Source organism: Oreochromis niloticus, linkage group LG8 (genome assembly GCF_001858045.2).
Source record: "Oreochromis niloticus isolate F11D_XX linkage group LG8, O_niloticus_UMD_NMBU, whole genome shotgun sequence".
In the NCBI taxonomy this organism is placed as follows: Eukaryota; Metazoa; Chordata; class Actinopteri; order Cichliformes; family Cichlidae; genus Oreochromis; species Oreochromis niloticus.
Window position 1 is genome coordinate 21336421 of NC_031973.2, and position 19095 is coordinate 21355515.

General features: G+C 38.8%; 3 protein-coding genes across 8 annotated transcripts in view; 2 read left to right on the top strand and 1 right to left on the bottom strand.

Annotated features, from left to right (window-relative positions):
• The first annotated feature begins 1125 nt into the window (after window positions 1-1125).
• Window positions 1126-1904, top strand: hbbe2 (hemoglobin beta embryonic-2). The gene is made up of 3 exons (XM_003438713.3): window positions 1126-1286; window positions 1367-1589; window positions 1674-1904. The coding sequence occupies exons 1-3, from the start codon at window positions 1195-1197 to the stop codon at window positions 1800-1802; spliced, it is 444 nt and encodes a 147-aa protein (XP_003438761.1). The 5' UTR covers window positions 1126-1194; the 3' UTR covers window positions 1803-1904.
• A 5968-nt stretch (window positions 1905-7872) lies between these two features.
• On the bottom strand, window positions 7873-10241 carry hbae4 (hemoglobin alpha embryonic-4). Of its 3 annotated transcripts, none has more exons than XM_005448098.4 (4): window positions 10107-10241; window positions 9839-9936; window positions 9168-9372; window positions 7873-8198 (listed from the first exon to the last, which is right to left on the bottom strand). In XM_005448098.4, exons 1-4 carry the CDS (start codon window positions 10185-10187, stop codon window positions 8070-8072), a joined length of 513 nt encoding a protein of 170 aa, XP_005448155.1. In that variant the 5' UTR covers window positions 10188-10241; the 3' UTR covers window positions 7873-8069. The 3 variants fall into 3 exon arrangements, with proteins under 3 accessions (XP_005448155.1, XP_003438760.1, XP_005448156.1); XM_003438712.4 differs by having other exon boundaries at window positions 9839-9982; window positions 10107-10219; XM_005448099.2 differs by having other exon boundaries at window positions 9839-9954; window positions 10107-10210.
• A 7054-nt stretch (window positions 10242-17295) lies between these two features.
• The window catches only part of rhbdf1b (rhomboid 5 homolog 1b (Drosophila)), a 38725-nt gene continuing 36925 nt past the window's right edge, over window positions 17296-19095 (top strand). For 2 of the 4 annotated variants that reach the window (XM_005448094.4, XM_005448095.4), the window contains exon 1: window positions 17296-17685. The gene's annotated coding sequence lies outside the window, so the exon portion shown is untranslated. The remainder of the gene's footprint in view (window positions 17686-19095) is intronic. The other 2 variants (XM_005448096.4, XM_019362790.2) reach the window with 1 other exon arrangement.

The window sequence follows — 19095 nt, forward strand, 5'->3', positions numbered from 1 at the left end:
GGTGGATCTAGGATTTACTAAAAGATTAAAAAAAACAGCTCTTCTTATCAAATTGAAGCTGTTTAAAGCTTTCTCAGATTTATCAGATTGAATTTTTTAATTCAGTATTTTTTTTTTCTTTTTTGGCTCGGGCCATAAAATAAGTTCCTATCAGTGGTGGAAAATAGAGCAGACGGCCTTTATCAGCCAGCTCAAGTGTTCTTAATCAAAACACATGCATCTTTGGGCGCCGGGGTGTTTGGGTGGAGGGGGGTTCCTGCTGCAGATAACACCGGTGTGGTTTACGAGATATAACTTAGAGAGCGTCAAAAACTCTCAAGCTGCTTGGCAACCATTCCTCACATTTAAAATAAAGACAAATAAAGACTAAATAAATAAATAAATTCTTTCATTTTTATCCGCATCACTTTTTAGCCTTTTTACTTATATTTCTATATAATGTTGATATTTATGTGAAGATGTGGTGTTGAACCTTTATTTGTATAATATCAGGTAGATACAGACGAATTATGTATTTCCATATTTTTTTAAAATCAGAAATCACATTTAAAAAGTATACACACTTTATTTAGATTTTAAAAAGTGGGGGACGCACTTTGATCAATGTTGACAGATAATTTTCAAAAGGCTTAATTTACATTTTATGAATTTTATCCTCTGTGTGATTTGTTTAAAAGCAAAAATAAATAAATAAATAAATTAATAAAAATCAACAGCAATTCAGGATTCAGCTAATCACTTGAAACACCGTCAAACAGGCAATCTAAAATAACAACAACAGCAACAATAATAAAAATAAATAAATAAATAAATAATGATCAGAGACTTGAGGACTGCAGATGAAATAACTGTAATAGAATATGTATATGATAAATATGGTGAATTTTTTGCGCATAAAGTATTGGGCTTTATAGAATCTTTGGACACATACTAACTGCGCTAATTGAAATTTTGTTTTTGGCTTTGCTAAAATTGCGCAGGACACGAATATCAAAACCGTATCAACAAATCCAGAAACTTCTGGTGAAGTCTGCAGTTTATCTCACGCGCATCATCTCCAGCCTATCACAGCAGACTTCTCATTTAGGGTGGGGGAGCTTCGACGCATTTAAATAGACGCAGGGGGTCTAGTGAAGCACTATTCAGCCTTTTCCTTCAAGCCTGAAGAAAAAAAAATCATAATCAAACGCCACCATGGTTGAGTGGAGCGAAAAGGAACGCAGCATCATCACCAACATCTTTTCCAACCTGGACTATGAAGATGTTGGCCCCAAGGCTCTGGTCAGGTAAGGAACACATCTGCAAGAGGACAAGCCTTCCTATGACGTGCTCTGGGGTCAAACTCACGTGTGTTTCTCCCTTGCAGGTGTCTGGTCGTTTACCCCTGGACTCAGAGGTATTTCGCCTCCTTCGGTAACCTCTACAACGCCGAGGCCATCAGCACCAACCCGAAAGTCGCTGCCCACGGAATCAAAGTGCTCCACGGTCTGGACCGCGCTGTGAAGAACATGGACAACATTAAGGCCACCTACGCCGAGCTGAGCGTCCTGCACTCAGAGAAGCTGCACGTCGACCCCGACAACTTCAAGGTAAACCTCAGAACCCGGTTTTTTCTTCTTCTTTTTAATGCAAACACGAAATTTTCTCATGTATTTTTTTCTTTCTCCATGCAGCTGCTTTCTGACTGCCTGACCATTGTTGTTGCTGGAAAACTGGGTTCCGCTTTCACCCCAGAGGTTCAGGCTACCTTCCAGAAGTTCTTGGCCGTAGTGGTGTCCGCTCTCGGAAAGCAGTACCACTAAAATGTAGATCCGTCTGCATCTGGAAGCCAGAAGGAGATCTAACGCCTGTTTCAATATGTTATGGATCACCTCAAAAAAGAAATAAAGGCCCACTGAAGCAAAGTTTACGTTTTCCCTTTGTATTTATTTTAATTTTACACATGCTTATAGGTTATATCTTTTATCACACTGGGGGGGCTGGATGCCGAGTAGAGGGCAAATAAAGGATCTCGTTACTGCTTTTATGTTGTTAGAGCGAAATATGAGAGCGGATTTCACTCTTGCAAAGGTTATAATAAAAACTAAAGTAATAAATAATAACAACTACAAAATCCCAAACCATGTATTTTATAAGACTTGTAAGTAAAAACAACCATAACCTTAAGATTACCAGTAACACGCTGTTCTTCATTCTAACACGAGTATTTCAAGGAGTACCCTATACTTGTTTTTCAGTATACTAGATACTACTTTGTTTATTTCATTTTCTGTTGAGCGATGAATTGCGTGCACAGCTGGGCAATTGTTGTAAATTACAATCGGAATAAACAAACAAACAAACAAACAAACATACACACATACATTTAATTTTAAATTTATATTTTTTTAAATGTACTTTATTTATCTTGCTTGCACTGTTTATGCCGCTCTCCTCACTCTCAGTTGCCCAGTTGCTCAATAAAATTACCTTAATCTGAAAAAATAAACTAATAAAAAGAATATTTTAAATATATATATATGATAAGATATGATACAAATGAAGAAAACTGCGCTGCTATAGTTTACTTTGAGCCAAAACAACAAGAAGATTTCGACTCCGTCTGTTTCAGGTCAGCCATCAGATCCTTTATGAGATTCACTGTTGCAAACTTTATCGCGCTTATATAAGCTTGGGCGGCGTTAATTAATAAAAGAAAAGAGAAGAAAAGTAAAGAAAAAAGTGCAAATTCTGCTTAAATCCAGCAGATGGCGCTGTCTGAGTGTCCCACGAGACCTGACTTGAACATTACGTGACACTTTTCCTTTAAGTCTCAGCAGTTTTTGCTTATTTGTTTATGTGAAAAAAAAATGCATCAGTTCCAAGGAACATCTCAGCTTTTTCTTTACCTTTGACAAATGGGCTTCTTTTAGGCTGCTTATTAAAAAAAGATTCCCCCCACAGCCATCTCTACGGTTTAAAGAGAATGAATCGCTGAGGGGTATTTCCAGCACCTTGATCCATACATGTAGAATTAAGGCAAAAACAGAGTCCAACCTGATTCTAGCAAAGTGTAGCTAATAAAGTGGCCAGTGAGTGTTCCCCTCTCGTGGTGAAAGTGTATATTAAACCTTTAATAAAGTGAGGTCAGTGCAGGCAATCTCTATGAGCTGAAACCTCAGGCTTCAGCGCTGTAAATGATCAATTTTAACTACATTTTTTTTTTTCAGTGGGTTGATTTTATTCCTTGATTTTTTTATGGCCAAAAAACAAAAACAAAAACAAACAAACCCATAGTGGCCAACTGTTTAAGGACATGACAGAGTTTTTTAAAGGCATATTTAGTAACGTACAATTGGACTTGGCAATGAATGTCACAGACAGGGCACTGAGGTCAGAAAGCATTTAGCCACTGTTTGTTGCAACAATCTTTTAATACTTAAAAACAAATAGGTAGGTTACTTGGAAAATGTTCATGTATGTATTTTTGTAACACGACCAATAAGAAAGTCATTATTATTATTTTCTGGCACAAAATAAAACATGACTGGAGCTACATTGGAGCTACATTTTAAACAGAACACAAACTGGTTGTATGGAGAAAAAAAGGAAGCAGCAACATCTCTTTTAGTACTTCCTTTTCCACAGGAGACACTTTAACATGTCACAGTAAGAAAAGGTAGGTAAATGGTTTATTAAAAGGGGCACTGATTTTAATAGATCCCCGTCACACTGTCAAGTATGTGAGACTGGGTTTGAATTGCATTAAGAAGCGTGCAGTGATACAAAAGTCTACGTTGGTGAGGTCATTTGGGGACTTCTTTGTATTTAGTGCAATACATGTATTATATTTAGAAAAGAGAGAAAAATGAAAACACTGAAATCAGTATCAACTGTCTACCTTTTCCCACAATTATTAATTCATAATCTTTGAAGCATATAGGTAAAGGTGTGGTGCTGCTTGAGGGCATCGGGGTGACACTAAATAACTGCAGGTCAATAGTTTAATTGAACTATAGCTATCAGAGCTATCGGAATGATGAGTGGAACGCTCTTTGGGTTATATAATATAGGGCTAATTTAATTGCAAAGATGGAATCAGTAATCCATAATTGCCTGCCAAAGTCCAGCGCAGATTAGTTGCTCAAAAGTGTACACACCCCACGAGGGAGTGCGAAGGAGAGATTTACAGGTGTTTGTCTCTGCTGTTAAGATAAATGAGAGGAGGCTGAAGAAGAACCAGCGTGGTTTTCTGTAAGGGTGAAGTATTTTGTTAGAAAGCACCGCGAATGAGTGTGTTCCAGGGAAACAAGACTGAGGTGGAGCGCAAGATTTATCCAGAGGAGAGCTACACTGTTATAAACTATTCCATCATAAACCTGACATCCGTGTGTATAGCTGACCTGTGCTATATCGAGAAGAACACCAAGCATCATTTACCGTCAGATCCCGACCCCTCTATTTAGCAAATTAAGACATAGCTAATGTGTCTCATGCGTAAATGCTCACACTGCCCATGTTTTTTATTTTTTCTGTAGACTGCGCACTAACACGGTCACATTGACACCTAACCCTTTTTAATGATAGAAAATACATTAATACAACATTAAAATCTCTCTGTCTGCCCACCAAAGATTTAGCACTCCGCTCACAGCTTTGGGCCATCCACCAGTCACAATTACGCACTCGCTTCCAATAAATGAACACACACCAACTATCGCATATCTTGACACGTGAACCTACATGGACTTGGGTGGGCACGTGACCGCACTACTTGATCAAATAGCTCTTCACCTCTACACATCTTTACAATACACCACAAACTGGGCATAAAGATATTTGTGTTTATTTACAGAAGAGTTAATGTAGTTAACCGAAGCTAAGCTACAAACTAAAATGAGGTGTGGAAAAAAAACCCAAACAAAAAAAAATCTGAATTAACAGAAAAAAACTACACTACACTTAAAAAAACGAATGGAAAAAAGACATTGAATACAAAAACAACTAATTAGAAAATACAAAATTATAGCTAACTGCAGTGGAATCAAACTAATTTCAGCAGTGGAATCAAACTAATTTCAGCACCAGAGACAGCGCCGTGTTCAACGTCCTCACAGCAGCTTCATGTTTAGTACAAAAGATTAAACGGGCTCCTTCTGTGTTTTTAAACATTGTCAACAAGATAGAAGTAGATATTTATGCTTTTCACATTTGATGAAATAATGGAAAATAAAAACGTATAATTTCAGAAAATACATTACACATTAAACGTGCTAATTCAACCCTGAAAAAGTAAAACTACAAACACATAGCGATGGAAGAATATCTTCATAACCTACCAAGAACAAAGCCCCAGAGAGAGATCACCAGTGAAGTGTCCACGTGGTCGTGGGCGCCCAAGGCTTTTGGTGGACACATGGTTCAAACCACAATGTTGGCTGTGATAGGTATCGGAACACTTATGAGGAGACCTCGCCCCATGCTGGTCAGAGTGGGGGAGACTTCTCCAATCAGAATAATCAGAAACAAGGCAAAGTGCTGAAACTTACTCTGCACATGCTCAGTATGATCATTTATGCACGAGGAAAAGTAGCAGGGTCGTTTCACTTTGGCTGATTCGTTTTTTGATGAAAGACTAATCACAGTTACAGTTGGACGTTACAGTTTTTATTTTCTTCCAATTAAGTAACTTTTGTAAATGTACATCTGGAGTCATGGCTGTAAAATCAGGCCCAACAAAAGAACCTTATCTTTCCATGAGAATAAACGTTTCTGTCAATAAAGAAATATTTTTCACCAAATTACGTTGAAAAATGGTGTACTGAAGAGCCAAATCACAGCTCATTATTAAACACAGGCTTTTGGGGTTTTTAAAAAGTATCTAATTTATGTATTCAAACAATATTCTTAAGAGAAATTGTGAACATGTCTATGATACCAAAGAATATTTGGTGTGGTAAAGATTGAATTAGACTCTTCAAAATTACCTAGAGTCACTTTTTACTTGCAAGGAGGGCACATTTCATGACGTTAGAACAGAAGTCTGATGGTACAGATGAGGAAAGAATTGTTTTATTCTCTGCTGAATTTGTATTTTTCTCACTTCCAAAGAAATGAGCACAGACAGAATTCTGGCTGGACTGTAGGGGATCAAATAATCATTTCCCTCGGTGACCTGAAAATCAATTTATAATGTTTGTCTCATGTGTTTTTCTAGATTTTTGTTTGATATTCTGTACAGTCACTGTACAGTAAACTTGCAAATTACAAACGTACAAATTTACCTCAGAATCAAATAATTATTCCCCCCACTGTGTACCTGACATTTACACCTGTTTTTAATATATAGAAAATAAAAAAATTGTAAAAAACACTCACATAATTAGATATTCTGACATCTTACATTAAATGTAATATTACTGTCATTAAAATTATAGAAAATGTTTTATTATTTAGTGTACATACTGTATATATGTTTTTAAAATATCAAATTATTACCATCTCAGCTAGTCAGTGAGTTATGAAGAAAAATGTAGATTTTGGGATGTCCCACAGTACTACATTTCAATACAGCAGCCGAAAGGTGGAGGAGGCTGCTGATTGCTCAACGTTTGAACAACAGTAGCTCCCTCTACCCTCCCTATCTCCTTAATCTCATCTTCCCAAATCCCCCCAATCACCTGCCCTTCCTCTACCAATCTCACCTACACCCACACCCCACCTACTCTTCAGCGTGTGCTCTAACTGTAATTGCTTCCTTACATATTGAACAGTCTCCCAGTCATTTTAATGCTAAGATTGCTTCAAGCAAACTCTTACTTCGGACCAACAGGGCACGGCCCTCACAGAGGTCAGGTGTATAAAAATTTCATCTGTGTCTCTGATGTTTTGTCCTTTTTTTCTCTTATTAAAAATATTTCAACCTTGTCTGACTCATGGGTTTTCATGAAGCTACAGATAAGAACCAAATGTGAGAACACCAGTGTCTGCAAGTTTAGGGTTCCCATGAACTATCAAGCCTGTGCATTTTTACTGTACTGGGAAAGAAGTATGAGAACTTAATCATAGTACAGCTCCTAAATTATGAGTAATTTGGTATTATTTGGACTATGTAGCCTGTAAAATTACAACCTTGCATAACTGTGGTCAGATACAAACAGAAGCCATAAATTATCTCTCATGCTCTTGACATGAGATGACTGCTACAATCAACTCAAAATGTAAAAAACAACAACAAAAAACCCCCAGCAAAGGCAAAAGCAAGGATGAAGAAATGAAAGCAGTTCATTCTGCTGTGGTGATATTAAAAATATTTACACTTCCATTAAGTAAAAAAGAGTATTAGCACATTTTGGCTTAAAAGCATCACAATCTAATCCTGAAAAAAAAGTTAATTTTTGTGAAATCAACCTCACAACAAAGATGTAAATTACAGAAGTAATTTCACTTAAATAACTAAAAAACTGACATCCCCTAACCCTAACCCTTGTCTATGAGCTGCTTTGAATATTGCATCTGTATGCATCTGTAATACCACCAGTTTACCAAATGGGGGCACTGTTGCTCTGTGTCCTGTAAACCCTTTATATTTGAGGACCATAGATAAACCTGCAGTCCTCCCAATTCACTGGTGTTAAAACCTGAATCCTTTGTTTCTGTAATACTAGAAAAATAAAACAATAAAACAAAAAAACGATTAGATTTAATATTAAATGTGCCTTTGTTGTTCTAAATGTATTATTTATTATAAAAATATTTTACAGTAGGAAAGCTTGCTTAAGTAAAATAATGTAAATTATCAGCTGACATGAGGGTGAGCAACTAAAAAAACTTAACTCAGTCAAATGATGAATTCCTTGAAAATAATCAACACAATGCATTTTGAAGGTAATATGATAATGCATGGAAAACCACAGATTCGATTGGTTTTTATTTGATACTATAACAGCAGAAAAACACATTAATTGCACATTTTTGAACATTAAAAAATGTAACAAAGTAATGACAGTGACACATACAGAGAAAAACAAAGAGATTTACATAACACCATAAACGCCTGATATACTTTCTGGAAACCCAGTGCTTGAGCCTCATCTGTATTTCTCAGCAAGAACAGCAGCAAACGCTGACAGGTACTTGTCCATTGCGGCATGAGCCACCGGTGTGAATTCATCCCCCAAGTAACAGGCAAGGCTGACGAGCATACTGTGCGACAGCAGCTGTACAAGAAACACAAAAGATTGGTAAAGAGTGAACAACACACTTTTGTAATTTATAGTATGTGTCAGTTTTCTGAAAATCATGAACCCACACACTGCCATTTGTCCTCCTCAGTGTGTTATTGTTAATATAGTGATGTAATATTGTCTAATTTTCACAGAAAGCATGTCTGATAATTATAAGTGTCAAACAATGCATTAAAAATATCGTCTCCTCCTCACCCACTCACCTCACAATGGCCAGTTTCACAGCTTGTAATTCCCAGACGTCCACAATTGTATAATACAATACCTTATACTTAATATACACATTATCATTTTGTTCACTTAAAATTGTTTTAACCATTTTTCAGATTTCCCGACTGGTTCACAGTCCTCCTTTTTGCACCCCATTTCAAAATTCCTGGAGGAACCCTTTTAATCAAATGTATCATTTATTTTAATTAGTGCTGTCAATAGATTAAAAAAAAATTACATTTTTTTTCTCCTTCATAAAACAAACTAGTTTATTTGATGTGTCATCTGAACAGGCTGGAAAAACAAAACAGCAGCAGACTTACAGTTAGTAAATCTGTTGTTTTCGTTTTTAGTTCAGTTAGACTCTATTATAGAATTACTGAAAAAATCCCTACATACTAAAAGGATTATCTTTTGCATGGAGAATTAAAATGCACAAATAAATGCAATTTCATACATTGCAGTCACCTGTTCACCTTATAGCATACAACAAAGAAACTGCACACATGTATATATTAACCCTGTAACACCAAGTGCATCATACTTGATACATGAGTTTCTGGCAATTATTTCATGGTTCAGGATTTACTGGATTAATAGATATACTTAAAAGGGAAATCTGGATAACAAAAAACTGATTATGTCTAATTAAAAGATTAAAAGTGAATTTTAAAAAATCCAATGCAAGAAGGGGATGGAGGAGCTGTAAATGGGTCTGAGGTGTTTAGGCACCTTAAAGTTTCTGGGGTCTATCCGGAGCTGGTAGGCATGCAGAGTCTGCAGGGGAGCCAGGGTGACAGTTAGCTGACTGATGTCTTGGGCCCCCTCAGCTATAGCCAGGACTATCTTCTTCCCATGAGCAAGCAGGTGGGATGAGTTAGGACTGATGTCTAGATGGGAAAAATATGTCTTGGTGCCCGGATAAGAAGCAAACATCCTTTAGAAGAAGGGAAAAGTGAAATTATTTCCATGCTGATATGATAGGAGCAACAGAGTAAGTGCTACATGCTGACTGACTTTGGTCACCAACTATCATTTGTGTGAATTCGAGGTTTCTAAAATGATCTCGGATCATTGCCAACACCTTGAAATCTCTATTAGAGGCTCCAGCAGTGAGCACTACATTACATACTACAGTGCATTCTCTTGCGGGATTTGTTTGCAGTAATTACTTACTTTAGTAATGGTTAGGAAATCACATAGTAATGCTAAAGCCAATGTCATACTAACATCTGCAAACTTAAATGAAAGCTTATTGGTAGAGGAAATCAGCAATCTATTTATCACAACACATACTGTTACTGAAAATGTTACTTTGTGTGTAGGAGCTTAAATCTTCATGCAAAACAATTTAAAGACAATGCAGTAAAGTATGAAGGTTACACAGGTAAGTCTCAACCTACCTAAGGAGCGCATCTGCGCCAATCTCTGCTGCCACAGGAGTCAGTCTTTCCCATATTTCCTTAATTAAGTCTTTCTCCCTCTTGGACAACATTGTGGCCTATCATACACAGAAACACTGTAGCCAAATATCCAAAGTGTGAGGTCTTTACAGCCAAAAAAACAAACAAACAACAAACTAATCAACCATTTTTTTGTCACTGCATTAACCTGTTAACCAAAATGCTAAAAAAGAAGGATGAGTGAAACAGCGAAAGTAATAGTTCCTACTGCCTGAAGAAAACAGCGTGTACTGGTTGACCTCTCAGCAGATGTGTTGTCTCTCTCTGCCTCTGCGTTATCAGACCGCATCCAGGGCAGGGTGGGGGCTCCACACCACCACACTATCTGCTACCGCATGTGCGTCACATTGCATATTCACCGTATCATTGGTGGGGTAGAGCACAAGGTGCAGCTGTAGTTGAGGTTTCCCCCCCTTCATTGATGGTAGAATTCTTTTTCTTCAGCCTCTTGTTAATAGTTTTCAATTTCTAGGCATTTTAGCCGGGCTTTTTGCTCCCAGGCAGTGAATAAAGACACACACGCACACTAAAAAATAACATTTAAAAAAAACTAAGACTAAAATCACAAGTTTCTTTGAATAAATATGTTCTTTAAACCTTAGCAACTATTAAAACAGGATTCAATGCTTCTGTTAGCAACATTAAAATAAAGAAACTGAGTCAATACTAGTGTAATTTGGATGATAATTTTTTTTGTCTCAGCTGCTGTTATCTGCAGGTCCACAAGTTGCCGGTTACAGAACAGTGGGTGTGAGCCCAGACCATAACATTATGAACCACACTGCAGTGTACATAAAGATCACATACATATAAGCCAAGTTTTAATGCCTCTGCTAATCTTAGCACAGGACGTGAAAATGAGGCAGTGTAAAACTTCCTCAGTGGACTCAAGGCCCAGCCTTGTATGTAAGCTAATATTGTTTATTGGACTTCTTTCTGTTTCCAATTTGAAGCTTGAGTGAGGTTTAAACAAATAATAAAACTAAACATTTCTTCTGGATACCACAATTCAGAGTTGGAAACTTTGGCTTTCTAGCAATGGTAAACTTACTGGGGAGCTGTTTTGCTCATTTCCAGATGCACGTTTTTAATTTTTTTAACAGCTCCTCAGATCATCCACTGTCTGAAACAAGCTATTTTTAGGTCCTCCCCTTTTAAGCCTCTCTTGATTCTCCTGATTGGCTCTAGCTTGGCTCCATAGTAGTTTTATATGGTGAACCAATCATGAATCAAAAAAAACTCAGCACAAGTGTCTTTTTGTTTGGGTAAATATACATTAAAAGTGATGATTAATGCTGAAGAGTCACAGTTACTCAAGTGTCCCTTTAATATTTATAGTGATTAAATAACATTACATTAATAATAATTGGAAGAATAATAAGCTATAAAGCTAAAAAAAACCCCAAACCCTTCTCATGTCAAAAGTCACATAAAACCTCTTATATAGCTCAAAATTATTACCAAAGCTTAACATAGTAAATTAGAAATAACCTTTTTATTATGATTGTCGACTTGAATTTAGTATTACACATATACTGTGCCAGAGAAAGTTAACGCATGAGTTGAGCTGAATAGAAAAACAAAGAGATGAGATTATAAAAAGCCAGATTCGTTCAGTTTGAAAGAAACAACTCCAAACAATTACTCGTCTACATACACTGAACATAGTCTTGATCATGGTCTCCTGTCACAAGGTAAACCCTACCACTGTTTTTAGCCACACTATAAATAAGATCACAAATTCACAAAAATGAGAACATGCACAGATAATTAAAATTAAAATAAATAAATTAAAATGACACGACTATAGAGCAAGATATATGATTTCGAACAAGCACCAACAATCCTGCTGAGTCTTCAGGCTTGCCAAGTGTGAATCTGTCCACACCTACAAAGACCAAGCTTGTATTCTTAAACAAAACAAAACAAAACAAAACAAAACAGGTATGCAGTTTTTATTTTAGAGACAGATATTACAGTTATTGCTTCAAATTAATTGGCCATGAGGATTTAAAAAGCCTTTTAATGTAGAGTATGTGTCCTGTAGTGCTTAAGAAATGAAATGGATGGTACCATTATGTCCATAGGTTTTCTAAAATGCACTCTTTGTTTTTCACCATATTTGCTATTGATTAAAGCTGCCTGCTCCAGATAAGGCTTGAACTCAGAACCTCAGCATTGCTTTCCAGCATATTAGTTCATTAGTACTGTGCAGTAACTGATTGCACCACTGGAGCACAATACTGTGACTGAAGATTTCCTTAATGGTGTTGAAATTCTGTTAAGCTCTTTTAAATGAAAATGCAAGATTTTGAATGATTTTTATGAACGTTTACTTAAATTAAGTAGTGAGACTAACACATAGATTAAATCGCTATTTATGCTCATGTAACAGAATTTCCATGTTGAAGAGTCCAGGTGAGGCTTGAATCCTCAACTTCAGCATTTCTTCATACATTACTGCCTTAGAAGCACTGCACGCTGACTAGCTGCACCACTGGAGCTGAGTTGCAATATACAGATTAAATCATTTATTCATTTTTTGATAACTGTTGATTAAACCAACCAAATAGTTTTACTGGCTTTTAATGGCACATGGCTGCCGTTTCCTGAGCCTAGTTCTGCTGGAGGTTTATGTATAATAAATTATTTGTTTATTTCACAAAACAGGAAAAGACCGCCCCAAAAGACCACTGCTTACCTAAATGACTCAAACTCACACACTTAGATCGCCAGACTAGAATGAAAGAAGGATGAACAAACATACAGAGATTCCTTTATTTACGAATAAAATGATTTCTCTACCTGCTGTAACAAAAAAAGCCAGCATCAGCAGGAGTATATGTTTCAATGAGCAGTACAATACAGAGAGATCCCTTTATTTGTTATCCATCCATCCATCTTCTTCCGCTTTATCCGGGGCCGGGTCGCGGGGGCAGCTGCCTAAGCAGAGAAGCCCAGACCTCCCTCTCCCCAGCCACCTCCTCCAGCTTATCCGGGGGAACACCAAGGCGTTCCCAGGCCAGCCGAGAGATATAATCTCTCCAGCGTGTTCTGGGTCTGCCCCAGGGCCTCCTCCCAGTGGGACATGCCCGGAACACCTCACCCAGGAGGCGCCCAGGAGGCATCCTTGTCAGATGCCCGAACCACCTCAACTGGCTCCTTTCGATGTGGAGGAGCAGCGGCTCTACTCTGAGCCTCTCCCGGATGGCTGAACTTCTCACCCTATCTCTAAGGGAGAGGCCAGCCACCCGGAAGCTCATTTCCGCAGCTTGTATCCGTGATCTCGTTCTTTTGGTCACTACCCACAGCTCGTGGCCATAGGTGAGGGTAGTGACGTAGATCGACCGGTAAATTGAGACCTTCGCTTTTACACTCAGCTCCCTCTTCACCACGACGGACCGGTGCAGCGTCCGCATCACTGCGGCCGCAGCACCAATGCGTCTGTCGATCTCCGGCTCCCTTCTCCCATCACTCGCGAACAAGACCCCGAGATACTTGAACTCCTCCACTTGGGGCAGGAAGTCATCCCCGACCCAGAGTAGGCACTCCACCCTTTTCCGGCTGAGAACCATGGCCTCAGATTTGGAGGTGCTGATCCTCATTCCCGCTGCTACACACTCAGCTGCGAACTGTTCCAGTGCCAGCTGGAGGCTATCACTCAATGAAGCCAGCAGAACCACATCATCCGCAAAAAGCAGAGATGAGATTCTGAGGCCACCGAAGTGAAAGCCCTCCGCCACTTGGCTGTGCCTAGAAATCCTGTCCATAAAAATTATGAACAGAATCGGTGACAAAGGGCAGCCCTGGCGGAGCCCATCACCCACCGGGAATGAGTCCGACTTATTGCCGGCAATGCGAACCAAACTCTTGCAACGGTTGTATAGGGATCGAATGGCGGGGTGTCCTGTGGGAGATGCTGCGGGAGTATGGGGTGTCTGGCCCATTGCTATGGGCCATTCGATCCCTTTATTTGTTAGAGAAATAATATTAATAATAAAGAAGTTTGCTGCCTTCAAAGACCGCAAAACCAAATAAACAGAATAAGCTGTGGGATCCATCTAATGACAGTTCAAAGAAATCCAACAATATGAGGCAAAAACATGTTTTAAAATACTGTATGATGTTTACTTTATTTTGTTGATTTACATTTGTTTGCCTTATATGAATTAGTACCCACTAACTCACTGGTGTGATTGTTCAATTCCAGTTTGTACAACATCTGCATTTATGAATAATCTAGTCCTGGCAACACAGCAGTTTTCAATCCAGCAACAAGAAGCACTTGGACAATCATTCCAACATGCTTCCAGACTGTAATTTGAATGTTTATAAACTGCTTGTCAGCAGTAAAATAAATACAACCATACAGTTATGATTGTTTTACATTAGCTACTTATCTTTCACTCATCCTGTGTTAAATTGTACTCTAATATTTTCTTTTAAAAATCTCAACCTTTAAAATAATACTCAAAAATAAGTTAACATATTTCCCTCTAACACTGATAAAAGTCTCCTAAAAGCACAGCATGAGTCTGTTCTTTTTACCCCACCTAATTATCCTCAAAGCTATTTTGGTGCAGCTCCTCAACACAAGCAGTTTTTACAGACAGAAGCGGTTCTTTGTACGTTCCGCATGTAATGTGACTCCCACGTGATGTGTCACACAACAAACTGGAAATAGCTTTAAGTGACATGTGTGCACATGTTTATGACTTCTTGTATTTGTGCTGTTACCTGAGTGTCTGTAAATGAGCTTAAACCAGGATTTGGATGGTCCATACAGCATTTACGATCGCGGAGGTTCTGTCGCTCTCAGTATAATGCTGAGAAAAAAAAACTTGGCAAATGCTGTTTCCTGTTCTGGCCTCCAGCAGTAGAAGGAAGTGGCCTTTGAAGTGTTGCATGCAGCCAAGCAACTCACAACTAAACAGGCAGCAGGAGGAAACCTGCTCTCCAATACTCAGAAAAGACAAACTGCACACAGCTGTTTACCACACAACATCCCTTTTCAAACCTCAGTAAAGCTAAACAGTTTTGCCAATGGTCCTTTTTTTCAAGGAGACCGGTGTTCAGTGTGCAAATTTGTAAGCATGTTTTATTTAAGCATAATTGCATCACTTTATTCAGCAACTGGTTCCCAATTCATTTTAACTTCTTATATTTTCCAGTGTATAACTAGATGTAACCTCATTTTAAAAGCAACTTAATAATACAATATATTCTACATTAGCTTCTTTCACTTGCATCCATCTGTGAATAGTTTTTGTAAGTTACTTTCACCCATTTTGACATTGTAATTCCTCAGATTTCCAAAGATTCAATGACTTCTTGCTTTGATTTTTTGTGTATGTGTATTTTTAGTCATTATACCATTTCTGCAGGTTTAAATAACTACCTGTATATATTTTTCAGCCTTGCATTCTTTATTTTTTCATGTAACCTCCATTTCCACTGAAGTGAAAATTTATCCCTAACACACCCAGGAACACCTGGCCAGTGTCTTGCACAACCTGTGACCGCAAATATGATCCTTTTTCTAAGCTATACCCTGTGGGCAGTATTGTTTTGCATACAACAACCATATTGCTGCAGTGACTAAATGTTGTGGTGGTTATGATGAGAGACAGTGGTCAGATGCACCTATTAAAGACTTTAGGTGGCTGTGTATAGGGGAGGATGGTAAGAAGATCCGGGAGACTAAGATACTGACCCTGAAGGGGAGTCTGTTTCAGGTCGAATAAATCACTGCTGCAGTACCTGTGCTGGAAGAGATCTCTGACCAAGAAGATAAAATTACTTTACTATATATGACATCTTTTTTTCCAGCATATATCTACTACCCTTAGATAGATTTATCCTTGACATACAGAGGAATATGGATGTTTAAAACTGTTTCTGCATTTCTGTAGTCTGTACTGATTCCCCCTTTTGCTTATTTGACCTGGTTTTTCTTTCATTTTTTGATTTATTTATTTTTAATTTTTAATATTTTATGCATATATTTTTGTAATATTTAACCTTGAATTTACCCAAATTATTTTATTTTATTTTTGCATTTGATTGTGTTGTGGTTTTCAAACCTTTGCATATTTGTTGACTGAATCATTGAGCCAAAATATATACAAAACATATTTAAGGTATTTTCACTTTTTTACCTGATGGCAGACAAAAGAGCTAAAGCCATCATGTTAATCTCTCCAAAACCTCTGTTGAACTAATGCAATAAAGTATCAGTTATGTAATTCTGATTGTGGTGATTCTGCTCTTCGGTCGTTATATTAGGTTTCACTAGCTTAAGAGTACAAAAACATTCCTAGGGTCTGGAGAGATCTAAAATATAGATTTCATGCATGTTTAGTGCTTCTGGAACATGATAAACTTCATCTCTTCACTTAGACCCTAATAATGAGGGATATGTCCAGTTGTTAAATATGCTTTCTTAGTTAACGATGGCATTTCCTGATCATACACATACTTTTACTGCTGTGACATTTTTATAGGCTTTAAAAACAATTGTAGGAGTTTTATATATCCTTCTCAATTATTGTTCAAGGTGCTTTATAAGGGACTGGTCAGGAAAGTACTTTTTCATACATCCCTCTGCTTCCAGATCCAAATTAGCCTGTTTGGATTTCTGCTATATTGACCTTGCTCATGCTCTAACTGATCCTAAAAAAATATGGCTATTATATCATGCAATGAGGGGCAGGACAGTAGCATGTTAGCACTGCTACCCTACAGCAAGAAGGTCCTGGGGTCAAATCCATTATCCTGCCTTTCTGTGTGGAGTTTGGCTCTTCTCTCCTGTGTCTGCGTGGGTTCTCTGGCTTCCTTCCACAGTCCAAAAACATGCAGTTAGTGGGGTTAGGTTAACTGGTGATTCTAAACTGCCCATAAGTGTAAATAGTTATCTGTCTCCATGTGTTAGCCTGGTAACCTGTCCCAGAACCCTGCCTCTTGCCCTATGGCAACTAGGTTAGGCTCCAGCCCGGGGAGGGCAATATTGCAAAAACAAAACAAACAAAAAAAAAAACTGCATATGACATTTACAGTGATTTCTATATACTGTATTAAGATAAGGTCAAACTCATAGGAAAAGAAACAACAATGCACCGTCAGATACTGTTTTATAATTTTTGGTTTTGGCTGACTGTGCTCACAATCTAAAAAGTTCAAGGAAAAATAAATGAAAGAAAATAGTGTTAAAGCAAACAACCTTTATTATTCAAGTAGGTAATTCTCACATAGATGTACAACAAAGAATTCAAACTGAAAAAAGAAAACTGCTTAAATAACTGTGAGACCAGATGGTATTTCTAATCTTCCCTGGCCTAAAGACCTTACAATTACGACTATGTAGATTACTCTTAGCCTGTTTTATTGCCTAGCCTGTAGTTGCTCGTTATCGCCGATAGACGGCGCCCTCCAGTCGCCCGTAGGTCGGTCTGTCGGTCGGCGTCCATCCAGCGGTGGCGGCAGCAGCGGCAGAGTGGGCGGACCGGGTGAGAGACTACACATGAGCCAAACTCAGTGGCTGGCACGGCGGAGAATCCGGTATACACGCTATAGTACGGAGGCTTCAGCTGGCAGCTGTTTCACATTTTTATGGCACGTGAACACGGTACCGCCCTCACTAACATCTGGAGCTCGCGCTTAACAGGGAAACCACTCTTCCTTGTGGCCGCGTGATGAGGCAGGTAGAACTTATGTAGTGCAGTGAGCGTTTCACCGGCGGGGACCCCTCTGTGCTGTACTCGGCAGAAAGAACCGGCCTCATCTTGAAGGTAGGTGGGAATAACGTCGCCTGTCATAGCGGACATCGTCGCTGCTTAAGCCGGCTGCTCAATGAATACACACCGTGTAGTATTTATAAGGGAGCTGAGCTGTCAGCATCTCACTCACGGTGCAGGTACGCACTGCTTTGCAGCACACGGGCTCTCTGGGTGGGGTCTCCCGAGGCTCACACCAAACACCCATGGGTGCGTTCACGTTGTTGTGTGTGTGTGTGTGTGTGTGTGTGTGTGTGTGTACGTACTAAGGGAGTTTAACACATCTGGAATGTCTTTTAAGCCTTGTGAATTAAAACGCCACGCTGTTGTGTAGCAAATGTGTGTGACACATACCTTGGTCTGTCAAATGGGTGGAAGTCCAAGACACAAGGACCATCAGCGGGTCTAATGAGGTATGAAAGAGAGAAAGGGAAAGTCAGACTAAGGCAGACCTTGTTACCCACTGGCAAAATATCTCTGTATGTTGTCTACTCTTAAATGCTATAGTAAGTCAAGGCAGGGTTGGATGATTCACACACACAAACAGACACACACACACACACTAGGGCACTTGCAGGTTTTTAAGAGTGATAAATTGATTTCAGAGTGCTGCAGGCTCGTCTGTTGCTGAGATGAAGGGGACTGCTAGAGTTGCTGGCTGCGCAGGAATCCCACAGAGACAATTAAACCACTGACCCGTGTCATCAAGGATTTGTTTTGCCTTCCTGTTCGGAAACGTGGTAGGGAGCTGACTTTTTGGGCCAGATGGCTGGAGCATACACTTGCACACACACTTGTGAAGCACGCACACACACGTCACCTGGCACAGCTGTAAAAAACTCCCTACTGAGAGACACAGCAGTTTCGGTCAGGGTTCAAACCTGCGATCTCAGTGATGACTTAATGGAGTGTGGCAAAAACAAATGAGTGGAGATTCATTGCTCAGCTCTCACAAACACTTGTTTCGTTAAGATTCTGTTCTTTCAGCTCTAACTGTGTTGTGTTGTATGTTAGCAGCACCTGATCTTACTAAGACGACAGTGCAGGATGCTCTCTATTTTGGAGGGAAATGGATCTGGCAGTGAATTTAGACATACAATGAAGTATTTTATGAAAAATGTCTAGATTTATAGCACTTTTAAACAAGTAAACCTGCTGTTTTCTATGATTTTCTGAACTGTTGATACAAGGCAGGCTGGATCAACGCTGTCCTGTTGTTTACAAGTGCTTCAGCAGAAATTGTGACTTATCAGACCAAGCTACGTTTTTTTAGTCTTAACTTGCCCAATTATTGTGAATTTTATCCTCAGTTTTCCGTTCTTAGCTGACAGGTGTGACATCTGGTGTGGTCTTCTGCAGCTGTAGCCCATTTACTTTGAGGTTTGGCATTTTGCGTGTTCAAAGATGCTCTTCTGCATGCCTCGG

Coding starts and splice junctions, on each gene's coding strand:
- hbae4 (XM_005448098.4), bottom strand. CDS start 10,187: ATGCGGTCTGATAACGCAGAGGCAGAGAGAGACAACACATCTGCTGAG. Junction 9,937..10,106: donor CACGCTGTTTTCTTCAGGCA/GTAGGAACTATT, acceptor TGTGTATGATAG/GCCACAATGTTGTCCAAGAG. Junction 9,373..9,838: donor GGCGCAGATGCGCTCCTTAG/GTAGGTTGAGAC, acceptor CTTCTTCTAAAG/GATGTTTGCTTCTTATCCGG.
- hbbe2 (XM_003438713.3), top strand. CDS start 1,195: ATGGTTGAGTGGAGCGAAAAGGAACGCAGCATCATCACCAACATCTTT. Junction 1,287..1,366: donor GGCCCCAAGGCTCTGGTCAG/GTAAGGAACACA, acceptor TCTCCCTTGCAG/GTGTCTGGTCGTTTACCCCT. Junction 1,590..1,673: donor TCGACCCCGACAACTTCAAG/GTAAACCTCAGA, acceptor TTCTCCATGCAG/CTGCTTTCTGACTGCCTGAC.